The 26,486-nt window shown below is 36.2% G+C and overlaps 1 protein-coding gene across 5 annotated transcripts in view; it reads left to right on the top strand.

Annotated features, from left to right (window-relative positions):
• LOC123673545 (protein Shroom) overlaps window positions 1-26,486 on the top strand; it is a 280,176-nt gene that overhangs the window by 183,134 nt on the left and 70,556 nt on the right. For all 5 annotated transcript variants that reach the window (XM_045608097.1, XM_045608098.1, XM_045608100.1 and 2 more), the window contains 2 exons: window positions 20,316-20,652; window positions 23,729-23,863. In XM_045608097.1, the coding sequence (XP_045464053.1) occupies window positions 20,395-20,652; window positions 23,729-23,863 (393 nt within the window). In that variant the 5' untranslated portion in view covers window positions 20,316-20,394. The remainder of the gene's footprint in view (window positions 1-20,315; window positions 20,653-23,728; window positions 23,864-26,486) is intronic.

Here is a 26,486-nt window from a genome sequence, read left to right as displayed (position 1 = left end):
GAGTTTGGAAAGACAACTGAGAACAGAAATAGGTCTATAATTACTAATATCATATACATCACCTTTTTTATGAACTGGAATAATAGTGGCCTTTTTGAGGAGATCAGGAAAAACTCCTGTGGTAACCGACATGTTAACCAAATAGGCAAAATGTCGACTGATATCAGGACCTATCAACTTCAAGATTCGCGCAGAAACAAAATCAACACCTGAGTCATTCTTAAGAGATTTCAATACGTCAGCTACCTCATGATCCATAACTGGATGAAAGAAAAAGTTATTATTCAGCATACATGAAGTAGTACATGAAGTGGACAATGAATTATTATAGTAACGGTTGAGGCTTATCTCCGCAACCGTTGTAAAATGGTTGGCAAACATCTCAGCTACAGTTTTGGCCTCATCGAACAAGACACCTTCAACAACAAGCTCTATGGTTCTTTGATCATTGCTTTTTCGTCCGGTCACAGTATTGACCAGATTCCACACTGTTCTATTTTTATTAGTAGATTTATCAATAAGATTACGGTGGAAATCTAATTTAGCATTTCTTAACAGATTATTATAAGAATGTTTGGCTGTTTTATACAAATAATAGGTAGACCAATACTTCGTGAGAACAACTTTTCGAGGTCGAGTTCACGACAGACCTATTATCCGTCAGCATCATCCAGAAGAAACGGGCGCTAACAGTTAAACGTCGAGAACAATTCCCATTCCTCAAAAAAAAAAAAAAATTCGTCGAAACGCGCCATCTATTTGTTGAAATATATGACGACGAGCGCGATCCATATAAGGCTATCTGTACCGTAATATCGTGAAGGCCCATTCTCATGACTCTCGGCTGATTCCTAATTCTTCAACCGATAATTCATTGCAACCAGTGGTGCCCCGTCAGGGGTCAGTATCGGCACTGTCGACCCCATAATTTTACCTAATAGGAGGAGCACTGATTTGATTATCCGTTCATTCAAAGAGGAATGTACAGAAATAAAGTTTATATAGGCAGTTTTGGTGTGCATCAATTGGTCGATTTTCTGGACGAATTTTGATCAATTAGATGATCAGATCATCTACTTTTCATTTTTGAACAGAAATAACGTTTTATTTCGACATTCTGTAACATATCAGATGTTATTTCATTATAGGCTGACACTATTAGCCAGATATTTGAGGTGGTGTCATCATATATACCGTTTGAAGAATTCCCTTCCTTTTGAAGTTTTGCTAAATCTCTATTATGGCTTGGTATATAGTCATATAGACTATTGCATTCTGATCTGGGGTGATTCTATTGATTTTAACAGAGTTCTGGTGTCCCAAAAACGTATAATACGCTTGATTTTTAGTCTGCATCCACGCATTTCTTGCCGACCAAGTTTTAAAGATAACAAAATTTTCACTGCTCCTTGTATATATATGTATAGAGCATTGATCTATGTGAAAAATAATATAAATAGATTTACCATCCTGTCTGATTTCCACAATTATTCGACCAGAAGTACTGACACTCTCTCTATTCCAGTGCATAGAACCACCAAATTTAAGTCTTCCATTAGGTATAAGGGCATAATACTATACAATCATTTACCATAAAGGGTGACGGCACTGAATGGGAGAGAGTTTGGGAAAACGGTGAAAGAAATATTGGCGAAAAAAGCCTATTATACTATAAATGAATATTTCATAGATACGAACTTGATGTAGATTTAATCTTAGCATTGTATATCTGTATTTTTTAGACTTATCCTATACACTTTGTGTCAAAGAGGATCAATAAATCATTTCATTTCATTTCATATTATACAACTCATGTTTTGATGAACCAATAGAATCCGTAAATTTCCCATAGTTACGGCGTATTGATAAGTGAATATACAAGTTGACGAGGTAGTACAATCGTTTTGGTCTTTCACCTACTGCCATATTGTGATTATTTCCATAGTAACATTCTCTTGGACGTTCGCCAAAATATAAAAGTCGACCTCAGTGAAATGTCATTGAATTATAAAAATACAGTACTTTGGTTAATGTTATTGAAATTATACGTTAGATAATCGTAACGAATACCAACTCGAGCATAGACAATATATTTCGATTATAAAAGGTGTTTTTTTAGAGCTATAGAACTTTAAATTGCAATAAAACAACGATGGATTTTTCGATTGACATGAATTTTATTTATCCGCAAGATAATCTTGTGGCATTACATTTTAAATATGATTTCTGGCATATGACCGCCACGGCTGGCTCGGATGTAGTCCAATCTGAACGTCCAATTTCAGATGACTTTTTCCAAAATTTGTGGCCGTATATCGGCAATAACACGGCGAATGTTGTCTTCCAAATGGTCAAGGGTTTGTGGCTTATCCGCATAGACCAATGACTTTACATAGCCCCACAGAAAGTAGTCTAGCGGTGTTAAATCACAAGATCTTGGAGGCCAATTCACAGGTCCAAAACGTGAAATTAGGCGGTCACCAAACGTGTCTTTCAATAAATCGATTGTGGCACGAGCTGTGTGACATGTTGCGCCGTCTTGTTGGAACCACAGCTCCTGGACATCATGGTTGTTCAATTCAGGAATGAAAAAGTTAGTAATCATGGCTCTATACCGACCACCATTGACTGTAACGTTCTGGCCATCATCGTTTTTGAAGAAGTACGGACCAATGATTCCACCAGCCCATAAAGCGAACCAAACGGTCCGTTTTTCTGGATGTAACGGTGTTTCGACATACACTTGAGGATTAGCTTCCTTCCAAATGAGGCAGTTTTGTTTGTTGACGTAGCCATTCAGCCAGAAGTGCGCTTCATCGCTAATGGACGTAGTGCGCGATACGTATTCCGCACAGAACCATATATTTAATTTAAATTCGGCATAAATATTCCAATTCAAAATTTTCATCATGTGATTTTGAATGCAAATCTGCAGGGTCTACAGTTCCACTATTGTCCTCTGGAACTTTCTTTTGGTGAGCCACTAGTATTTTATAAAATTGTAAACAGAAACTTTGATCCAGTAGTACACTTTTTACTCTTTTGTAGTTTTGCCGTATCTTTTACCGATTTCGAGAAAAAAATTCAAACAATTGTCTAGTAATACTCAGGAAAATCCGAATCAAGATTCAGTTAGTAAGCTGCAATGAATAAATTAATTATAAGTTTTAATACTAATTCACCCGATCTGTAGCGAAGACCAATAAACATTCGATAAATTGATAATAATCATCACAAAACAGAAGTACTACAAGAAAGACCCTGTATCTAGAAAATAAAGCTTTTGCAGGCCCATGTTTATACGAATTTTTTTAATATTATCAAATATCTCATTTTCTTTTGTTTCTCCAATTCGAAACGCCCTGTCCTGAATTTTTTTCCAATTTCAGGATTATGTGTTGTTTAGTTTTTTAATGTTTTTTTTTTAAAAATTAATGAATCGTTTTTCGTGTGAGCGCTATAGAAGACGATTTTTTCACCAAATTTCTTTCGAATAGCTTTCGAATATCCGAGAAAAGTTTCAATGGCGGATAGGAAGATTTTTTATTTCAGTTTTGGATTATAATCCAAAGGTAAAAATTTCTGAGTATTTTTCGAAATTAATATTCCTAAAAGCCGAAAGTTGTCAAATCGAGAGATCTTTGAGTAAATACATTAGAACCCCCCTGTCGAATCGGAGGAAAAAAATCATTCATTACTTACTGAGGTCAGGTCACACTATGATTATCTGAATGGTTATCGAAAATTATTATCTTCAGATAGAAAGCTCAAGAATGCAATCTTACTATACTTGAGACGAGTTGATTCTCAAATTTTCTTGTACAACGAGAATGCAATTGTGAAAACCAGCAAAAGCTATCTGCCGACCAATCATAAATCCTCACGAGCCGCCACTGCGCGGTCTTCGGGCCTTCAGGAGTCCACACGACCCAGTTATGGATGAACCTGTTACGAAAAGTTTTGTTATGAAACGACCGTGTGCTATATTGGCCAATAAATCTCGGAACCTTAGTGGAAAAGGTTGAACAAGTATATTAGATTGGGTGCAACCGTGGGTGGTCTTAGGCCACATGCTGGGACACCTCCCTTGGTAATTTGCCACCGACTTTCTATTTTGTCTATAACGGGAGTCGAAGAGCTCGAACGTGTCCTTTAATTGATCGGGGCTTAACTCGACACCGCGCGCTCAAGAAAAATGCTCGTAAATCTGAGGTTGGTTACTTATGTAATTGTACCTACTATAGGAGTAAAACTCAGACTCGATGTTAGTAAATAACACTGCAAGTTTTTCACAATTATTTCCTTCATTTCGAAAAATATTTCTAATTCAAAGATTAATCACAACAAAGCAAATTTTGAAATTTGAAAAAATGCAGAATCATCATCTTTACTCAACGGAATTTTCAATATTCTGCATATTTGGATATTCGCATGCATCCATTTTAATACACTAAGTGTTTCTCTATTCTCTGTTTCATGGTTTATATATTCCGGTGGTCTCTTATTTGTTGGATGCTCGAGTACCATGTAACGGGTGTTTTTTTTCGAGGTATATAACTTTAAGTTGACATTACGGTTCAAGATGGCGACCGATTTAACAGCTGTCAAGTGATTTATTCTCAGTTTGGTTTGGCAATTTATCTTGAATAGACACACGCCTAAACAACGCTTGCAAATAGTGCAATTTTATTTCGAAAATAATGGTTGTGTGCGGAATACGTATCGCGCACTACGTCCATTTTATTTTGTTTAGCGATGAAGCGCACTTCTGGTTGAATGGCTACGTCAACAAACAAAACTGCCGCATTTGGAGTGGAGCTAATCCTCCAGTGTATGTCAAAACACCGTTACATCCAGAAAAACTGACTGTTTGGTGCGCTTTATGGGCTGGTGGAATCATTGGTCCGTACTTCTTCAAAAACGATGATGGCCAGAACGTTACAGTCAATGGTGATCGGTATAGAGCCGTGATTACTAACTTTTTCATTCCTGAATTGAACAACCATGATGTCCAGAAGCTGTGGTTCCAACAAGACGGCGCAACATGTCACACAGCTCGTTCCACAATCGATTTATTGAAAGACATGTTTGGTGACCGCCTAATTTCACGTTTTGGACCTGTGAATTGGCCACCAAGATCTTGTGATTTAACACCGCTAGATTACTTTCTGTGGGGCTATGTGAAGTCATTGGTCTATGTGGATAAGCCACAAACCCTTGACCTTTTGGAAGACAACATTCGCCGTGTTATTGCCGATATACGGCGACAAATGTTGGAAAAAGTCATCGAAAATTGGACGTCCAGATTGGCCTACATCCGAGCCAGCCGTGGCGGTCATTTGCCAGAAATCATATTTAAAATGTAATGCCACAAGATTAACTTGCGGATAAATAAAATTCATGTCAATCGAATAATCCATCGTTGTTTTATTGCAATTTAAAGTTTTATAGCTCTAAAAAAACACCCTTTATAAGCCTATTGCCCGTCCATTTTACCTTTTGCTTCAACATATTGGGCTTCGCATCCTCCACAACGAAGTTCAGCAAGTTTCAGATCATTTAAATTAATTTCTCAAGATCGCTTTCAATGCCTATTGGTTTGATCGTTATTCTAACCTACCACCGTTTCTTCATGATCGCTCTCAAAACTCCTGGGAAAGCTGAAAAACAGTCAGAGAATCCTTCGACTACAATGATCTTCCATCAGATACAAGCGTCCAAAGCTTGTACTCCACATCGAATCATTCGATTCGTCAGTGTGTGGTGCACTGTTATACTCAATTTTTTCCAAAAAGTCCGTTCAGTTAATGTATCCTCTCTCGAAAGGAAACAATCTCGATTCCCTCCATTTTTTCGAATCAGAATTCAATTTAACAGAGAAATTTTTTAGCAACTAAATGAATCTACAACATTCACATTATTCATAAACTTCGATGCGTTTGGTATTGATTACCCTAAAAGTAAACTGTCTGGCAATATTGCATATCATTTTTTTTAATATTATGTTTGTTTCGTCCACACTCAGGCAGACCAATTACACGATATTTAATGTTTCAGTGAACTGTATTTGTTGATGATAAAGTTATATCACAAAGGTGTTGATTCGAGAGATAAAAATACAGTAACTGTACTCATATTTTTAATATGAATATGTCTCTATGTAGGTAGGAAAACACTGTTTTGCTCAAGTGGCTCTTGAATGATACAACTCTAAATTAAATTTCTCACTAGATCACAACACTTTGTTGAAGAAACAATGGATTAATTCTGATAACTTTCAGATTGACTTTACCGAACTGCAAGGCTATGGAATACCCTACCTCAAGATGTATTACCCCTTGGTTACAACTTACAGCAGTTTAAGACACGCACAAACCGATTTCTTCTAAATTCATCTCGGGGCGCTTGAAAGGGCGTTATAAGCTCAGTCTTTTCCCGAGAGATGCGTATAAAAAAAAAAAAAACTCAAGATGAACTATATAGGTAACATTAGAGGTTATAGAAGAGTGGTTGTTCTTAGTGTAACAGAAAGAGGTTAACATTTGAGCACACATTCTTTGAGAACTCACATAAGTTTGCTCTTCTCCTTCGATTCAATCTATAAGTAATTATTTATGGCTGGTTATGTGAATATGAATTGAAAATAATCATCATTTGCCAGATCTGAGGTAAAATTTGCGGCGTATTAGAAGTTTTCATTATACCTTTATTATAACTTGTATGATATATCCGCAAGAGGGCATCAGGGTGGTGTGGTACGAATGGTGGCCAATATCGCCGTCCTGACGATGAATTTTCTGAAGCAACGGGCCGGAATATCTCATCTCCAGACGGGAATAAATCATCTTAAATTCATTATAGCGGTACGTGCCTGAAAACTACGTACATTCGAGGCCAGTTTTTGCCATTTCTTCCGGCATCTCCGATGAATAATCGAATGCGTATGGGACGTACGATTCGAATGGCAAGTCTCTCGATGCCTTTCTTGGTTTCTTGTACAAAGTGACCTTAAATTGGTCGCCGGTTGAGAAGCGACCCGCGCACACCAAGGTAGATAACCGGAAAATAAAATGTATGTACTTCTCCGTTTCTCGAGACCGTTGGAAAAGGTCAGAAACGGACTGGAAAAAAGTCACAATCTGATCGTTTGAGATTTACTTTTCGAATATAGGTACTGAATCGATATTTGGTAATGTCCAAGTAAATGAAAAAAGGTGAACAAAAAAGAAGTACTGACCTGAATTCAGGGGCTTTTGCGTGCTTCTTTTAGCAATGGTCGTATAATTTCTGCAATGCATTTCGAATGCGCTTTAAAACCCTCATTTTACGGCAATGGGTAGGTACTTGCAGGAATTATGACGGTTATTCATTTCTGTAGATTTTTTATTTAAATAGTGGATTCAGTCTTCTGAACACAAATCTGGAATAAAATAATGAGGGGTTTTCCAATAAGTTCATTTCAATTAGCACCCTATCTGAGCAGCTGCCACATTTGAACTGTCAACTCTTGATAATTGATAAGTAAAACTACGCCATTACTAAAAATAGAACAGCACTTTGAAATTGTTCAAATTCACTACAAAAATTATGAAAATTTTGTCGCAGTTCGTGAAACTGAAGCATTTTTTTTCAGAATATAGGCACTAACTATTATTATCTTCTCGGTTAGTAATAGTGAAATTTGTGGAAAAATTTGAGCTGTTGTAGTTAGTGTTGTGAAGAATCGAAACGATGGACGATGTGCGTTGCTCAAGAAGACCTGAGAATATTGCTGCTATAGCACGTAGTGTTGACGAAAATCCAGGTTTGTCGATTCCTCGTCGATCTTGGTGATTAATGTTTTTTTATAGCCGGAATTGGAAAATATTGATGTAGACGAAGTTTTTTTCATAAAGACGACGCTACGTGCCACACAAGTAATGAAATAATGACAATTTTGCTATAAAAGTTTCCTGGCCGTGTTATTTCTCGAAGAGGTGATAACAATTGGCCACCGAAATATTGTGATTTAAATCAGTTAGACTTTTTTTGGCCTTATGAAAGATAAGTTCTATTTGGGATATAAAATATGGAATTCGTGGAGTTATCGAGGATATACATCCGCAAATGTATGAATAGGTCATGGAAAATTTCTAGAAAAGGATTTGGTGCTGCATTTGTAGACGTGGCAGCCATTTGGGTGATATCGTTTTCCATCATCAATGGCATACCTTCTTCTTTATAATAAAATAAATATCCATTGATTTCTTTTAAAATATACCCTTTTTTTCAATATCAAAATGATCTTATTGGAAAACCCTGTATGTGGCGAGCTCCATTCCCAACAATCATAATAGAATAATTGCCCAATTGACCTACAAAGTGACGTGTCATGAAAACATAGAATTACATGATACTCCCAACGCGATGTCATTTATCACTTTTTTTGAATAAATAATCATTTTGAGGAAACAAATTTCATGTAGATTTAGCAACTCTGGAACTTGTAAATGGATTTTTTTTGTGAATTCATCTGAGATATTCGAACTCTACCCCTACCCTAAAAATTTCAATTAAGTATCTTGCGTGTTTTCCTTGAGAGTTATCGTGTAAACAGTGATCGGCCTGAAGAACAGAATTGATTTTGACATCGAATCAGTGAGTCAAACCCAATCGCTGAAACGAAAATTCGAGCCCTATTTCGAAAACTATACCTACAACATGCATTGAGGAAGTCCTAGTTTTTTCCGATATTCTTTGTGGCAGGTTATACTGTACTTATAATTGGATCAATCCTACACTTATACCTTCGTTTCCAAGAAATCACTATATAAGTATCACTTTTCCAATTAGGGAGAAATTCTAAGACAACTCAGGAAAGTTCAATGAACACATCAAACGCAATTAGTCAGAGAGCAAATTCAAGATTATTATCCAAGGTAAATAATCGTATATTCTAAAAGCACCACATTCAGCCTGTTCATCTCAAGACTTCTCATCATTTGCATGAATTAGACTTCAGTTGAAATACAGCCTCAAGTTAATCTCAACATTATTTTAATGAAGACATTATGCCCAGAAGAAATAATAATAAAATGTTTTTGAAGAACGTCTGCATTTGAAAACTAGCAGGAAATACTCACAGGGCAAGAAATATTTGATATGATTCGGTTAGTTAGCTTGTCACTCATTGAACTTAACGGTGCAACAGTCCTCAAATTTGGTTACAGGTTTTTTTCAGCATTCCTATATTCTGATAGATCGTGTTATTCAGTTAGTTGAGGAGAGGATTCAATATAAAACTAATTACAAGCAAAAGTAAACAATACTTCTAGAAATATTTTACTATGTTTGTTCATTCTTTTCAATAATAGAATGGAATCATACAATCAATTGCTATACCACATTCATCTTCCTGGCTCGAAAATCCTTTCTATGCATTTTTTAAGCAAAAAGAACGAGCAAATCAAATTAAAAATATTAATTTCTCCAGAAGTTATCGACACATAATTTTGAAATGGAAAGTATATATTCCTTTGATAATATAATATTTGCAAGTTTGTTACTGCAGGGTCCTAGTACTCATGAATTCATGATTTTTGACTATTAGTATCATTTCTGATATGGTTACCACAATTCTCCTCCAAAAGGCGTTGGCTCAAGAGTTAGCACTGGATGACCAGGGTTCGAATCCACCATTTTTCGCTATTTCCTTCCATGTGAACAACCAGTTTTTTCTAGGGTTACATATATTCTTCAAGAAAAGATATATCATATGTAAAATTTGCAATTTTCCTTCATTAGCGGTTCCGATCGCATAATTATTTAGTATAGATTCTCTTTAAGCTTTAATAAAATCTGTTGCAGTATTCTGAGTTGCCTCATTTTCACCAACAGTACCAACATCTGCACCATCAGAAACTGAAGATTTGATAAAAGAAAAAACTGATTTTAGATGGTTTTTTTCTAAAGGGTGTTTTTTTTAGAGCTATAGAACTTTAATTGCAATAAAACAACGATGGATTATTCGATTGACTCATGAATTTTATTTATCCGCAAGATAATCGTGTGGCAAAATATGATTTCTGGCATATGACCGCCACGGCTGGCTCGGATGTAGTCCAATCTGGAAGTCCAATTTTCGATGACTTTTTCCAACATTTGTGGCCGTATATCGGCAATAACACGGCGAATGTTGTCTTCCAAATGGTCAAGGGTTTGTGGCTTATCCGCATAGACCAATGACTTTACATAGCCCGACAGAAAGTAGTCTAGAGGTGTTAAATCACAAGATCTTGGAGGCCAATTCACAGGTCCAAAACGTGAAATTAGGCGGTCACCAAACGTGTCTCTCAATAAATCGATTGTGGCACGATCTGTGTAACGTGTTGCGCCGTCTTGTTGGAACCACAGCTCCTGGACATCACGATTGTTCAATTCAGGAATGAAAAAGTTAGCAATCATGGCTCTATACCGATCACCATTGACTGTAACGTTCTGGCCATCATCGTTTTTGAAGAAGTACGGACCAATGATTCCACCAGCCCATAAAGCGTACCAAACACTCAGTTTTTCTGGATGTAATGATATTTCGACATACACTTGAGGATTAGCTTCACTTCAAATCTGGCAGTTTTGTTTGTTGACGTAGCCATTCAACCAGAAGTGCGCTTCATCGCTAAACGAAATAAAATGGACGTAGTGCGCGATACGTATTTCGCACAGAACCATTATTTTCGAGATAAAAGTGCACTATTTGCAAGCGTTGTCCAGTCTATTCATGATGAATTGCCAACTTGAAGTTATATACCTCGAAAAAAACACCCGTTCTAAAGGCAACACTGATACCTATATATTATTTTTGATTCTTCCACCGAAGAATCGAAATGGTTGGAGTCCTGACCTGCGTTCACCGAAGACACCCGCACAACCGGTCGTTTTTCTGGTCAGTCCATAGGGCATTAGCACACTGTCATAATCTTAACTACATCATTCTTTTCGATGACACCTCGAGCCTTGGTTTTCCATGTATTAAATCGACCGAGGCTGTAGGCTCTTATCCCTACACATCGTACAAATCATTATAACAGAACAATTGGGATTGTCTCTATTAAACTCTTCAATCATATTTTTCTACATCCATCATATGGCGTATGTTTCCATTTGTCAACATCTTTTATTCTCAGATATGAAGATATCATCTTTGATTAGGATGTTTTAGAGGTGATTATAAATAATAGGTGGGATTATATTATACTGTTTAGTCAGTCTTGAATACAAGACAATACGAGTATATGAGATTGAACAGCATAAATGCTTCTAAATTAATATGAAATAAAGGTCAAATGAAACGAAATAATATCCACAAGTATTTTAATATTAACAATAATTTTTTCGCCAACTTCAGGTTTGTTGAAATCATTTTGTTTTAATAAGAATTATACAATTTGAAATGGCGGTATTGATAACACTGTATTATTTTTATATTTTATATGTCATTTGGCTTCGTTCAAAAATTGTTGATTCGATTCATCAAAATCAATGCTCATTTTTCTCACAGCACTCACAAATAGGCAATGATTTTGATAAAACAATTCAATAAATTATTAAACGTTGTTGAAGTGTATTTCTTTACATAATTATCCTAGTGAATGAAGTTACATTCAAATTTCAAAAAAATATACATCGTATTGCCATTATTTACACTTGAAATTGTATCATTCCAATTGAAAACCTTATAGAAATCACTCCAAATTGAAAAAAATGTTTATTTTATTCAGTTAACGAAACATCCCATGTATACCTGAGATAAATATAATCCGAAGGGTTCTAATCTCTGGAAGTCTTTTCTGAGCAAATATTGAATGGTTTATAACTACAAAACTATTTGTATGAGGAATTAACAGTTTAAATTTACATTTAGCCCAAAATGAAATCAACATAAGATTTCTACCTTTATTTCAAGTTGATTAGGAGAAATTTTTATTGAGTATAGTCCTTATGTAAGATTTTTTACGAACTTATCACAAACACTCAAAATGTTATACAAAATTAGGTCAATTTTTTCATTGTGGAAATCCCAAAACAGAACAAAAAAGGTCTTATTTTTCTGTAAAAAGATTTCTCTCTTTGATATAGGCTTCAAGCCCGGAAATCAATTCTGCTTTAGGGTCAAAAATATTTCCCTGTAGCTTTTTTTAACAGATGTTGTCGTTGGAGCAGAGTCTGAATACAGCTTAATAAGCCACTGCTTTGAATGTACAGTATATTTTTCCCATTCAAACAGCAATAAATGCATCGAAACTTTTAACACTCAATATCTTGATCCAAACCTTAACTTTATGGTCCGAAACTTTGACACGCATCTTTAAAAGCTTGGTAATAAAGGGACAAAAAACTGGTAATTTTGACATACATCAAACCTAGTATAGCACTGGCAGTGCCATCTGTGCGCTAGGCTCAGGACTAATTCAGCAAGGTTAATTTCAAGTTTCAACCACAATGCCCAGCTTTTATTAATTTGTTAAATATTTTCAAAAAATAGATATCGAAGAATTCACCAACATGGTCTTTGTGAATATTGTTCATTCAAAATAAGTAATTTTTCAAAGGTTAGTGGGACTTTGATAATCGATTTCGAGTTGAAGAATATTAACATATTGGAAAAATTACAAGTATCTACAACAGAGGTTTTATCGCCCTCATATCCAAGATCTCCAATGGACTAGTTTAGTGATGTTGATAATACTATATTTGACACGATATAATTAAAATATAGAGCAAAACTGATACATCAGCGAAAAAATTCTGAAAATCCATCAATTAATGACTGAGAAATAGATTATTTGAATTTAAGTATTTTAGCGCGGAACGTATTTGGTCTCCGACTCGTCTGTGACGTCACGCCACTTGCCTGTGATCGCTACACCATAAATTACGTTTAAATACCAAGGCTCTCGCGCCGTTTGTAGTTGTACAGTGTAGTTTTAACTCGAGTTTTGTTTTTATGTCACCATAATGGAAGAAAGCTTCGTGAAAGGACAAAGTTATTTTTACTCAATAACTTATTTCAAACCAACTTACACCTTAGTATTTTTATTATCAGAAATAGTCAGCTAGTACTGATATATACTTACATCAAAATGATCTTCACACACATATGAAGTAGTTTTAGGTCCAATTAAGTCACGCCTTATTAATTTGCACCACTTCTTCCTTTGATTCATGTTATTTGGTACATGAAAAAACAATTTATTGGGGTTTTTAATTGTTGTGCTTGCACACATAGGCACAATACAATATTTGTAGGATTTTTTTTCATTTTAGCCATCGTGTAACGAACAAAACACGACACGAACGGCACAAGTGATTGTACACCAATTAATTCGTAAGCACTCTGCGAATACCAGTCGCCTCGTGTAAGTGGCGTGACGTCACACACTAGACTATGAAATTATTCTTCCAAGCGCAACTTCAAAGTCCCATAACTTTTTCATTTCTAGAGATATTTCAATGATTCTTCCACATTTTTGTTTCATTTTACTTAAATTTTTAGAATTAATCCTTAACAAAAAATGAAAACTAGTTCATTCTCTACAACAGAGGTTTTGTCGACCTCATATCCAAAATCTCCAATTGCATGATTTTGGATTGTTAAAAAAGTACCACTTCAATAAAATATTTGGAAAAAATATTTCAAGAGGACTTTTAAGCTAATGTAAAGAGTAGGAATTGCACACCAAAACTGTTCATGAAATTATTAATTCAATTGAAGATGAGAACTTTAAATCATATATCATATCTGAAATTCACATCATCAAACCCGGAAACGTCAACCGAACATTCCTCCATCTAGATCGGTCTGAAAGTTCAATGTGACGTTGGCAGCAATGGCAGCATCCGAATTCGAAGAAACGAACATCCTGTTGCAGTTAACTCCTTCTCAAGCGTCGTTATATGATCCATAAAATCGTTGAACTTACATTGTTGTGAACGTAAAAATAACAAAGAGTGAATCCTGCATACAATATCTTTTCAGCAGACATGTGTGGGCATCGCAGTATCGTGTAACGAACAAAACACGACACGAACGGCACAAGTGATTGTACACCAATTAATTCGTAAGCACTCTGCGAATACCAGTCGCCTCGTGTAAGTGGCGTGACGTCACACACTAGACTATGAAATTATTCTTCCAAGCGCAACTTCAAAGTCCCATAACTTTTTCATTTCTAGAGATATTTCAATGATTCTTCCACATTTTTGTTTCATTTTACTTAAATTTTTAGAATTAATCCTTAACAAAAAATGAAAACTAGTTCATTCTCTACAACAGAGGTTTTGTCGACCTCATATCCAAAATCTCCAATTGCATGATTTTGGATTGTTAAAAAAGTACCACTTCAATAAAATATTTGGAAAAAATATTTCAAGAGGACTTTTAAGCTAATGTAAAGAGTAGGAATTGCACACCAAAACTGTTCATGAAATTATTAATTCAATTGAAGATGAGAACTTTAAATCATATATCATATCTGAAATTCACATCATCAAACCCGGAAACGTCAACCGAACATTCCTCCATCTAGATCGGTCTGAAAGTTCAATGTGACGTTGGCAGCAATGGCAGCATCCGAATTCGAAGAAACGAACATCCTGTTGCAGTTAACTCCTTCTCAAGCGTCGTTATATGATCCATAAAATCGTTGAACTTACATTGTTGTGAACGTAAAAATAACAAAGAGTGAATCCTGCATACAATATCTTTTCAGCAGACATGTGTGGGCATCGCAGCCTTCCTGTAACGCTACCATTACACCATCTACCGATGGGCATTCTTCTGCACACACCTCCGGACCTTAAGTAGTTCTTATTCCAGTTGTAATAACAACTTCTCAAATATTTAATTTCATCTCAACTTCCAGGTTGAATTATTGTTTTAAATACAATCGATTCAAATCTGAATTGCCAACAATGAAACGGCACTAATGTGTGTGTTCTGTGATATCGGCATTTTTCTCTTGGGGGCAAAGTGGCAATCGCGTACCATTGTTCTGAATTATTAGCCAATGAAATATAGATTTAGTAGGCGCGGCATAATTTCATGGAAATTTCAACTGGAGCAATAAACGGTCGTTTCCATGGTCGCAGTTGTAAAGTAACCTTGTTATCTGGCTTAGTCACTATATAAATTGATATACTATTTTCAAAAGTGTGTAGAACTTCTCGGGACGTTAATAACGAAAACATGTCGTGCCCCAAGGCTGACCTAACTCATTCTAAAGAGCGTTGAGGTGTATTAAGTTTTAAATACAGGTGCTTAATGAATAGCATCGTGTATAAGTGTCCCACGACTTGATTCAATATGAGTGAGGCTCCCTCTCGCGGTTATTTCTTATAACGAACAGATGGGTATTGGATCTATAAATACATTTTCCTATTCATATTTTGTTGTTAGTTGAGAGAGTAGTATAATTGGTCATTATTAATCTTGGTCTACCAAAATTCTGAAGGAAGTACCTATTCATCTGCATTGAATTTTATTAATGATCATCAAATGACAGTGAACTTGTTCAACCTCTATCCAGCGTTTTTCTTGAGAACAATGAGAACTAGACCAAATCTTCTCTAATTCATAATTATGATACTCTGCAACCAGAATAAGACATTTATAATTTAATTTTCATGAATATTTCCCTCCTGTCAAAAATTCTATGTAAATGGAATGCAATTATCGAAAATTACAGCGAATATTTCCCTCCTGTCAAATATTCTATGTATATGGAGAACAATTATCGAAAATTACAGTGATAATTGCATTGTAGGAAGCGAAACAGCACTACGATAATTGTTCTGTTCATAGATGCATAGTTTCTATGCATCTTACACAGTTCGAATCTATGGCAATTTCATTCTACATCAGTTTGACAAGTGATGTAACAGTTTATTCTAGAAATATTCCCCCGAATTACACTCGTGCATCAAAATGACCGGAGAATTTCGCATTCCAGCGTGTTTTCTTTGAAAAACTGCATTCGGTCATTTTCATTTTTGAAGAAAGAGCCCTCCACATTCGGTGTCGGGCTCTTTCTCCAAAAAGGACAATGAACTCATGCAGTTTTTATGACAACACGCTGTCATGCAAAATTATCGGTAATTTTGATGCACTTGTGCAATTAATTATGATAATTGCATTGTAGGAAGCGAAATAGCCCTGCGATAATTGCATTGTTCATAGATGCATAGTTTCTATGCGTTTTACACAGATAATAAGCTAAGAATTCATAAATTAATAACGTCACTTTGACAAGTTAACAGTTTATTTGGGAAATATTCTCCCGAATTACACTCGTGCATTAAATTGACCAGATACTTTCGCATTCCAGCGTGTTTTCTTTGGAAAACTGCATTCGGTCATGCAATTATGAGCTAATTGTGCATTCGCGGACCGCAAAAGTCTATACATATATAGTTTTCTAGACTCTAAGACCGCAAAAATCATGAAGAAGTAAATGACGTCAAAACGATGCCGGAAAACAATTTTAGTGAAGGTACCTACGTATAAAAAACAATGGAAAATGAAATCATGAAAAGGTCCGATAGTATAAATTGAAATACAATAAATCAGCGCGAAGTTGATGGTTTCATAATCATAAAATTCCATATACCAAATTGATGCGAAAATACGTAATAGACCTTTGTTTCAGATGGGCATAGTTTTAGACTTCCATTTAGAGTCAATCTCAAGCGATTTATCGTGATCCGTTTCACCAAGTGAAAAAATCAAGTGATAATTCACGGAAAAAATGTAGGTACCCGGTTTTTCACCATAATTTGACCCCCCCATTAACTTTGTTACTAAAAGAGGTACAAAAAAATGTTTTCTACGAAAGTTACACGAAATCAACTAGTGTTTTTGAAAATGATTTCACAAAACTAAATATATACAGAGTGGGCAATATATTGATTGCAACTTCATTTTTTCAAACGGAACACCCTGTATATTTTTCTATATTTGACTAGCTCTTTTTCCCCTGATTTCGAATATATAACATATTATTTTTGGTCTATCTCTCTTATTCTGAGTACCACAGAGTTTCAAATTTTAAGAACAACCTGGCATTCTCTGTAATCAGTTTTCAAGTGGAAGGCTGCGATAATTAAAATGCCCTTTTTTGAGTTATCTTGTTGGCAACGATATATGACGTACGTTTGTCATTGAATGAAACTATTCATTGAATATGCACTACACAGAAGCGGAAAATTTTGAAATATTATCACTTTATGTAAAGAACAATAAAAATAAGAAAGCTACAAGGAGAGAATATATGGAGTTGCATCCAAATCATACAATTCCAATTTATAGTGAAAAACGTATGACATATCGTTGCCAACGAGATAACTCAAAAAAGGGCATTTTAAGTTATCGCAGCCTTCCACATGAAAACTGATTACTTAGCTTGCCAGGTGGTTCTTAAAATTTGAAACTCTGCGGTACACAGAATAAGAGAGATAGGCCAAACATATATAAATTCGAAATCAGGGGAAGAAGAGCTAGCCAAATATAGAAAAATATACAGGGTGTTCCATTTGAAAAAATGAAGTTGCAATATGTTGCTTACTCTGTATATATTTCGTTTTGTGAAATCATTTTAAAAAACACTAGTCGATTTCGTGAAACTTTTGTAGAAAACATTTTTTTGTACCTCTTTTAGTAACAAAGTTAAAGGGGGGGTCGAATTATGGTGAAAAACCCGGTACCTGCAGATCACGTCAAAACTCTTTCCAGAAACAGATAAAAATGATCAATCCGCATCTTAAAATTTCGCAAGATCACGACAGAATACAGACGCGACATTAACGCCTGCACACTTGGAGGGTCAGAATTACAAATCGACTTCGTCTCGTATTCAGATCGCACAAGATATGCCCTCATGGCGCAATTGTGTGGAATTTTATAGGACAACAGGGCAATTAAAATGCATATGTCGCTCTCTTACGGAAATTTAACTCTCCCGTAAAATGCAAAACACCCGAAGTGTGGAACATAAATGTCTTCTCCACCCACCACAGAAGTCGAGGGACCATCTGTGCAGTCTACGTTTCTTCATCGGCCTTTGGTTTTTCCAAAGATTTTCGATTATTTGGACGATGATTACGTAAGGATTTATCGTGTTTAGGTAATATTTATCGATTCTTGAGAGAAGGTGGATCAGTGGAATCTAAAAGTGAAAAAAACATAATTTTTCAGATTGTATGTGTAGTAAAGGTTATAATATGCGGTAAAAAATTCTTTTATTGTTACATCGCTGGTTAAATGCAAAATACACCTAAGGAAAACGTCAATTTATCTGTCTTTTTCTATTCGTAAATGTCAGACAGTTTTCATGAGTCGGAACTCTTTATTGAAAATTAAACCTCTTTTTTATTGTTGTGTCAAAGTACAATTCAGAGAAAAAATGTTGCACTTAAGGTGTTCAATTGTGTGATCTCTCCCTTTCCACCTATTATTAATATTCGACGATTCATGAACTCCGTCGCTTGAGCTCAGGCGGAGAGACAATAAAGATGAGCAAATTATACCAAAATTCCTAAATCTCAACTCGTCAAGTTATTATACGGATATATGATATCGAATTGTTGTGAAAGTCAACATTTCGAATGACGTAATTATCATGGATCACCGAATGCAATTTTTTTAAGCTATAGATGGTGGATGCTCCATGTTATTATGAAACTATACGGTAGTTTAACACTCTCAATTTAAGTAGAAAAAAAATAAAAATCAATATCGAGGTCTACAGATGGTAATTATTCAAATTATAATTGTAAGTTGTAAATGTCCTTCACTCTCAAATATTTCGGCTTTTCTTATTGTCTCTATCTTCACACCGTTATGCACTTTGGCTGTCTCGTATATCACGTTCTATTCTATTGTCCTTCTTGCAGTGCAGTGATGGATCTCAAACACCTCAAAACTGCTACTACTACTTTCACCTTGGTTGCCAATTTCCATATGTACTAGCAAATTTCTTCTGAATCCAACAAATCTGTAACCTAAAAAGGTTATTCTTCTATTGGTTTTCCTCGACTACCATATAGTAAGTAGCGAAAGTAATTTCTCAAAAATTATGAACAGCTGGATCATGGAAAACTATTGGAGTATTATTGGCTCATTTGAAACTGGCATGACAACAAAAGCCATCAACTGGGTGGTCGAAATATTCAATGATTAAATCAATATCTGTATCATCTATGTATAGGGTGTTTTTTTTCGAGGTATATAACTTTAAGTTGACATTACTGTTCTTTATGGCGACCGATTTGACAGCTGTCAAGTGATTTATTCTCAGTTTGGTTTGGCAGTTCATCATGAATAGACTCACGCCTGGACAACGCTTGCAAATACAGCAATTTTATTTCGAAAATAATGGTTCTGTGCGGAATACGTATCGCGCACTACGTCCATTAGCGATGAAGCGCACTTCTGGTTGAACGGCTATGTCAACAAACAAAATTGCCGCATTTGAAGTGAAGCTTATCCTCAAGTGTATGTCGAATCACCGTTACATCCAGAAAAACTGACTGTTTGGTGCGCTTTATGGGCTGGTGGAATCATTGGTCCATACTTCTTCAAAAACGATTGTAGCCAGAACGTTACAGCCAATGGTGATCGGTATAGAGCCATGATTACTAACTTTTTCATTGCTGAATTGAAGAACCATGATGTCCAGGAGCTATGGTTCCAACAACACGGCGCAACATGTCACACAGCTCGTGCCACAATCGATTTATTGAAAGACACGTTTGGTGACCGCCTAATTTCACGTTTTGGACCTGTGAATTGGCCTCCAAGATCTTGTGATTTAACACCGCTAGACTACTTTCTGTGTGGCTATGTAAAGTCATTGGTCTATGCGGATAAGCCACAAACCCTTGACCATTTGGAAGACAACATTCGCCGTGTTATTGCCGATATACGGCCACAAATATTGGAAAAAGTCATCGAAAATTGGACGTCCAGATTGGACTACATCCGAGCCAGCCGTGGCGGTCATATGCCAGAAATCATATTTAAAATGTAATGTCACAAGATTATCTTGCGGATAAATAAAATTCATGTCAATCAAATAATCCATCGTTGTTTTATTGCAATTTAAAGTTCTATAGCTCTAAAAAAAAACAGTCTTTACATATATGTATATCCGGGATGAAAGTACCTACTCACAGTGAGATTTTGTGACCGATTAACAGAGTAAAATGTCAATCTCTTTTCCCGCCATTTAAAAAAATATCATTGTTATCACCCATATCTTATGTTTTTCTTCTGATTGCAGATAAGTCACTAATGGCTTCGAATCCCTTGACCCCACACATCGGACGGCCTCCCCTTCGTTTGCAGCCTCCAACTGCACCATGATGCCAGCCAAATCCACACCGAATCTTCACAACAGGGAACCAACAGTGAAACAACAGAACCTGTATTCCTATCTGCAGAATCAGCAGTCGTTGAGTTACGGTAGCGCGGAATCGGCAGCGGCGACTCCAAGAGATGAGTCACCACCACCGGCACCTCCTGTTCGAGACTCCTCAACCCTCAAGTCCATCAAGTACGGACCTGGCCACGAGAAGTTCCCGAGTTGGCCAGTGCCGGCCGCGGCGGAAACTCCGCAGGTGATGTAATAATTGCTTTTTCTGAAAACGTAAAAGTTTTACCGATATTATTCGTATAATTTCGTCAATTAATCAATTTTTTCCTTACACGACCAAATGTCGACTCAATTAAATTTTCTTTCACGTAATTTTTATCATATGAAAGTTATCGTTAGAAAGGTACTGTTATCTTCGCTTGGAGGTAGAAGTGACGTCTTACTATAGCAGACATTGAAGAGGTGAAGTGAATATTCGCTTAACTTTGGAACTTTATTAACGATAGATGTTATAGTATTACAATAATGAGTACAATATTTAGTACAATATCCAAACGAGTAATATCATCGTATGATATTAATTATTTATCTGGTTATCTAATGTATCAGCAATATAATTGCCATCAACATAAACCATTGTCAGACAGAAGGTCTCCACGCCATTACGTAGGAATCATAATCGAAAGTAACCCAAGGAGAATGATGTCATCAAGGGAGGATAGCGATATACCGGTTTCACCCTTATTAGGGATCATCAGTACCGCATAACCCTACCCAAGATGACAAACGAAATAGCAGGCATCTTATTGAACGCTGGCAGTCGCTAGTCAGTATGAATTACTGAAGAGCGCCACCCAGCGGACAAATAACCTAACTACCTCCTCCATGAGTACCTCGAAAAAGCAGAATCCCACGTCAACAAGGAAAATCTTCCGTTTTTAGCCTAAGCGACATTCATATTGAAAAATAACAAAATAAAATGGCTGTTATTTGGATATAATTGATTAAATTAACAATGAGTACAATATTTAGTACAATATCCAAACGAGTAATATCATCGTATGATATTAATTATTTATCTGGTTATCTAATGTATCAGCAATATAATTGCCATCAACATAAACCATTGTCAGACAGAAGGTCTCCACGCCATTACGTAGGAATCATAATCGAAAGTAACCCAAGGAGAATGATGTCATCAAGGGAGGATAGCGATATACCGGTTTCACCCTTATTCAATAAGATGCCTGCTATTTCGTTTGTCATCTTGGGTAGGGTTATGCGGTACTGATGATCCCTAATAAGGGTGAAACCGGTATATCGCTATCCTCCCTTGATGACATCATTCTCCTTGGGTTACTTTCGATTATGATTCCTACGTAATGGCGTGGAGACCTTCTGTCTGACAATGGTTTATGTTGATGGCAATTATATTGCTGATACATTAGATAACCAGATAAATAATTAATATCATACGATGATATTACTCGTTTGGATATTGTACTAAATATTGTACTCATTGTTAATTTCATCAATTATATCCAAATAACAGCCATTTTATTTTGTTATTTTTCAGTATTACAATACATTACAATATCTTCTTTATTTCATAGTATGTATTTTCAAGCATAGATACATAGGAGAAACAGTGTCAAGTATCATGCCACATAGTAAAACCAAAAAATCAGACATACAATATGGTTCCAATTCTATTACAAAATCTCTCACTTTTCTCTTGAACAATTTGAAATAATTCAATCTCTTCATGTCATTAGGTTTTCTATTGAAAATTTCAATACACATATAGGAAGGATGTTTTTCGGTTGAAGGAAATCTATTTATGGGATACTGTAAATTTAACGATTGTATAGGGTAGTTACTTCTCGTTGTGTGGGCTGAGAAAATATTCCTATTTTTGAATAAGAAAATTAAAAACTCCACTAAGTATATACCATATACTGTAAGCAATCTGTTTTTTATAAATACCCCTCTGCATGACTGATGAATTTCATTTGAAACTTATATCTTTATTATATAAACCAAAAACTAATGGTTCCAGAGAATAATCTAATATGTTGAGAGGATTGTAAAAAAAGTTTATTTTTATCAAGACATTACAATAAATGAGATTCTCAGTAGTACCTAGGACATTATTATTTCCCAATCAGCCTCTTCCCAATGGATATGCTCTCTCGCAAAATCCAAACGCACCCTTCGATGGGCTGGGGTAAGAGCTGGGCCTCTTGCCGCGACACGAGGCCTCAAATCATATTCTCTGAGGCGATTTCTTATTGTCTGAGTGCTAATTTGCACCCCATGAGTTTGCTCAAGCTGATTTTGAAGGAGGCGAGCGGTTGCAAACCGTTGTCTCAACGAAGAAACTCTCAAGTAACGTTCTTGAATGGCAGTTGTTACCCGTGGTCTACCCTGTCCTGGTCTTCGGACATTCATACTTGTCTTCCTGAATCGCTGCAACATTCTGGACACACTTGTATGGAAAACTCCAAACCTTTCTGCAATTCTCGTGTATGTCCACCCTTCTTCTCGCAAAACTACCGCTTGGGTACATTCCTCTTGGGTCAAATTGCGTGTTTCACGTTGCATAGCGATCGAGTGTAGAAAATCAAACGAAAGAAAAACTATTGATCACTAGAATTGATCGAGAACAACTGATTTCAGAATGGAGCCAATACATTCAAAATCTGATAATCTCATCTTTTTTTATTCCTGCTGGGAAAAACATCTGTATTGAAGAAAAACGTTGAAAGTGGATAACATATGCATGCATAATTCTGATGAAAATAATTATCATTGAGAACACCTTCAGTTGTAGAATAAATTTGAGATTTCCATAATGTGCGTTAATTTTTTTGCGCAGTGTATATGCCATCCGACGCGTGCATATCAAGCTCAAGTATATCAAGTAGTTTGATATCAAGTCGAGCACTAAATATCTAAAACCAAGTCAAGTCAAGCTCAAGTATGTAATTTTTCACGAGCTTGATTTTCAAGTCAAGTAGTTTGTTTAAATATCAAGCTACTTGGCTTGATGAATCACTAGGTCCACAGAAAATCCAACTAAAATATCAAACATAATTCTCAATATTTCCATAACCACCAATCCGAGTAGAATCGAATTTTTTTTGTAGGTGTATATAAAATAACCAACTGAATGAATGTTTATGCCAAATTTTTGAGGATTGTGACCTGAGCTCTAAAAAGCCTCTTTTTATGATTATTTATAGCGAAAAAATTCACGTCGCTAAATCCTCTCAATAATTTCAAATGAGATCCCTTCGTGATTTGATTCACTCTTGCAGGCCCTTAGAAATCCACCAGGGGGCGGCTCTCACCGTTCGAAATCATGGACGGACCACACCAACTATCCGAAGGAGAAGGTTGTTGCATACAGCAGGCCATACATGAAGAAACAGCACTCCACCTACACCCAACAGGTATGTAACAGACGATGACGAGGATATTTTTGTAACGCAGTCATTAACGAGCAGGGGCGGATCCAAGGGGGGGGCCATGGGGGCCATGGCCCCCCCCTCGCGGACCTTATAACTATAAAAGTGTATCCTGAATTCCCGAAAAATATGCACTCATGAAGTTTTAAATTTTTTGTTTCCAATAGATAGCTTTAGTTATCTGTATTACGCGTTTTATAAGTCCGATCGGGTTCCACAACATGGCGTTAGAAAGATGAGATTTGTACTACATAATCTTTTGCGACAATTTTGTGATAAGTTTACTCAGCGCGCGTTGAAGATGGACAAAATAACAAAGAAAAAATACGTTATATTTGAGTTTTTCTTCGATAAAGGCGAAAATGCGAGCCAAGCGGCTGAAAATTTAAATAGTGTTTATGTTCTTGATACTGTAATAGCCAATTACGCGCAATTTTGTTTTCGTCGATTCCGTTCCGGTAATTTTTATGTCAAAGATGCTTGATGCTGGAGACCAATTGTCTAAAATATCGACAAAATCAAGGACATTTTCGGGTCCTGTTTCCATTGCTCAAGAGTTGAAGATTGGATAAAAAACCTTTTTGAACCATTTGCAAAAGGCTGGTCTCAAGAAGAAGCTAGATGTATGGGTACCACACGAGTTACTGCAAAAAACCTCTTGGACCGAATTTCCATTTGCGAATCGCTGCTGAAACGCAATAAAATAACCCCATTGTGGAAACGGTTGGTGGCTGGTGATGAAATGTGAATGACTTACGACAACGTCAAGTGAAAACGGTCCTAGTAAAAAAGCGGTGAGCTGTCGGAAACGGTCAGGAAGGTTTTGCTGTGTATTTGGTGGGATTGGCAGGGAATTATCTACATAAGCTGCTCCCCTAAGGCACAAATATTGACTCGGATCTGTGCTGTCAACATTTAGACCTTCTGAAGGAAGCAATTGCCCAGAAGCAACCACCAGGAGAGGAATTGTGTTCCTTGGGGACAACGTAAGGCCACACACATCAATAGTGACTCGCCAGAAGTTCTTATGCATCCACCTCATAATCCGGACCTGGCACCAAGGGATTATCATATCTTGCTGTCCATGGCGAACAATTTTGCTGGTGAAAAATTCGTTTTAACAGAGGCTTGTGAAATTCGACTGTCTCAATTTTTCGCCAATATCGACTAGGGCTTCTATGAGGGAGGCATACACAAACCTTCAAAAAAGCAACAAGTTATAGAACAAAACGGCGCATATTCGAAAGGAAACGGATCATTCTAACTGTGGTAATTAAATCTTGATTTTTATGCAAAAATAATGATTTTTTTCTATACCTCATACTTTCTTGTGCCCGAGTTTTCTCATGAAATACATCTACATATATTCATGAAATTGTTCGAACTTGTTTTTGTACTACAAATATTTTGGAAACTGAATATGATATGATTTACTAAAATACATCTTTCTATAAAAAAACACGTGTCTTGATAGGCACCAACAAAAAATTCCGCTATTTTGCTAATCGATATCAGCCGTGACTTTCTATGGCCCCCCCCTCAGACATCGCCTGGATCCGCCCCTGTTAACGAGGTCAATATATTGGACATGGAGACTTGCGGGGGCGAAATACATTGACTTATTGATGTGTGTTTCTCGTGAATTATCGCATGTAATGGTAAATATCGAAGACCATAATGAATGTCTTCGGGATTAACATCGAGAGAATTATTTTCGATAACTAACGGTGGAAGTTTACAATATAAATTGAAAGGAACAAAACCTCTGCCAATGGATGTGGGCGGTGTGGTATAATGGATCCTCGTCTTTCCCTCCTGAAAAATCAGCAACCCACAGTACTTTATTCATGGTTTTTCGAACTATTATCTCATGAGATGTCCTACTAGCGAAACTATCACCCTTAACCCTATATTGGAAAAAACTGAAATTTTCCCATTCAAATGTTATCAACATGGACGCCCATGTTGATAATATGCGCAACAGTCTCAGACTGTTGCGCAGTCTCAGAGCGCACAGTATATAGTGCACATTAGCTTAAATTCGTATGGTATTATGTACAGTGCATCCCATTTTGGGTGAGACAGCCAGGTTTCTCGCTTGTTATTTAAGATAGAGCCTTGCGGTTTTCACGTTCCTACTTTTTCGTGAAACTCAAGTTGGTCTAATCAGATTGTGCATAACTGTTTCCGTTCAAAAAAGATACAGAGTGATTTTGGAAATTGATACTTTTCGGATCCCTTCTTTATCTCCGAAGTTATTAGAAATAATGCTGAGGTAAAAACTACGTCTGAATCAGAATTCTGCGTAGAATCCAGTGGCGTACTCAATATTTTTTTTCGGGGTATGGTTTTGAAGATTCAACATAATTTTATGTTTTTTTTAATGGAACACCATGTGTATCATTACTTCGTTGAATTCGTTATTTTTTTCCCTTCAAAATGATATATGACACTATGTAGGTAGGATGTTCAGAAATGTTGAAAAAACACTAAAACATCAAATAATGATGATTTTTTGTTAATGGGCAATGGATTTCCCATAGAAAAGAAGAATCAATAATGATAACAATAATTTATAGCGATGACAGCTAGATCAGATTGGTTTTTT

Source organism: Harmonia axyridis, chromosome 2, assembly GCF_914767665.1.
Source record: "Harmonia axyridis chromosome 2, icHarAxyr1.1, whole genome shotgun sequence".
Classification (NCBI taxonomy): Eukaryota; Metazoa; Arthropoda; class Insecta; order Coleoptera; family Coccinellidae; genus Harmonia; species Harmonia axyridis.
Note: the sequence above shows the minus strand (reverse complement) of the source record. Positions and strands in the feature narration are given on the sequence as shown.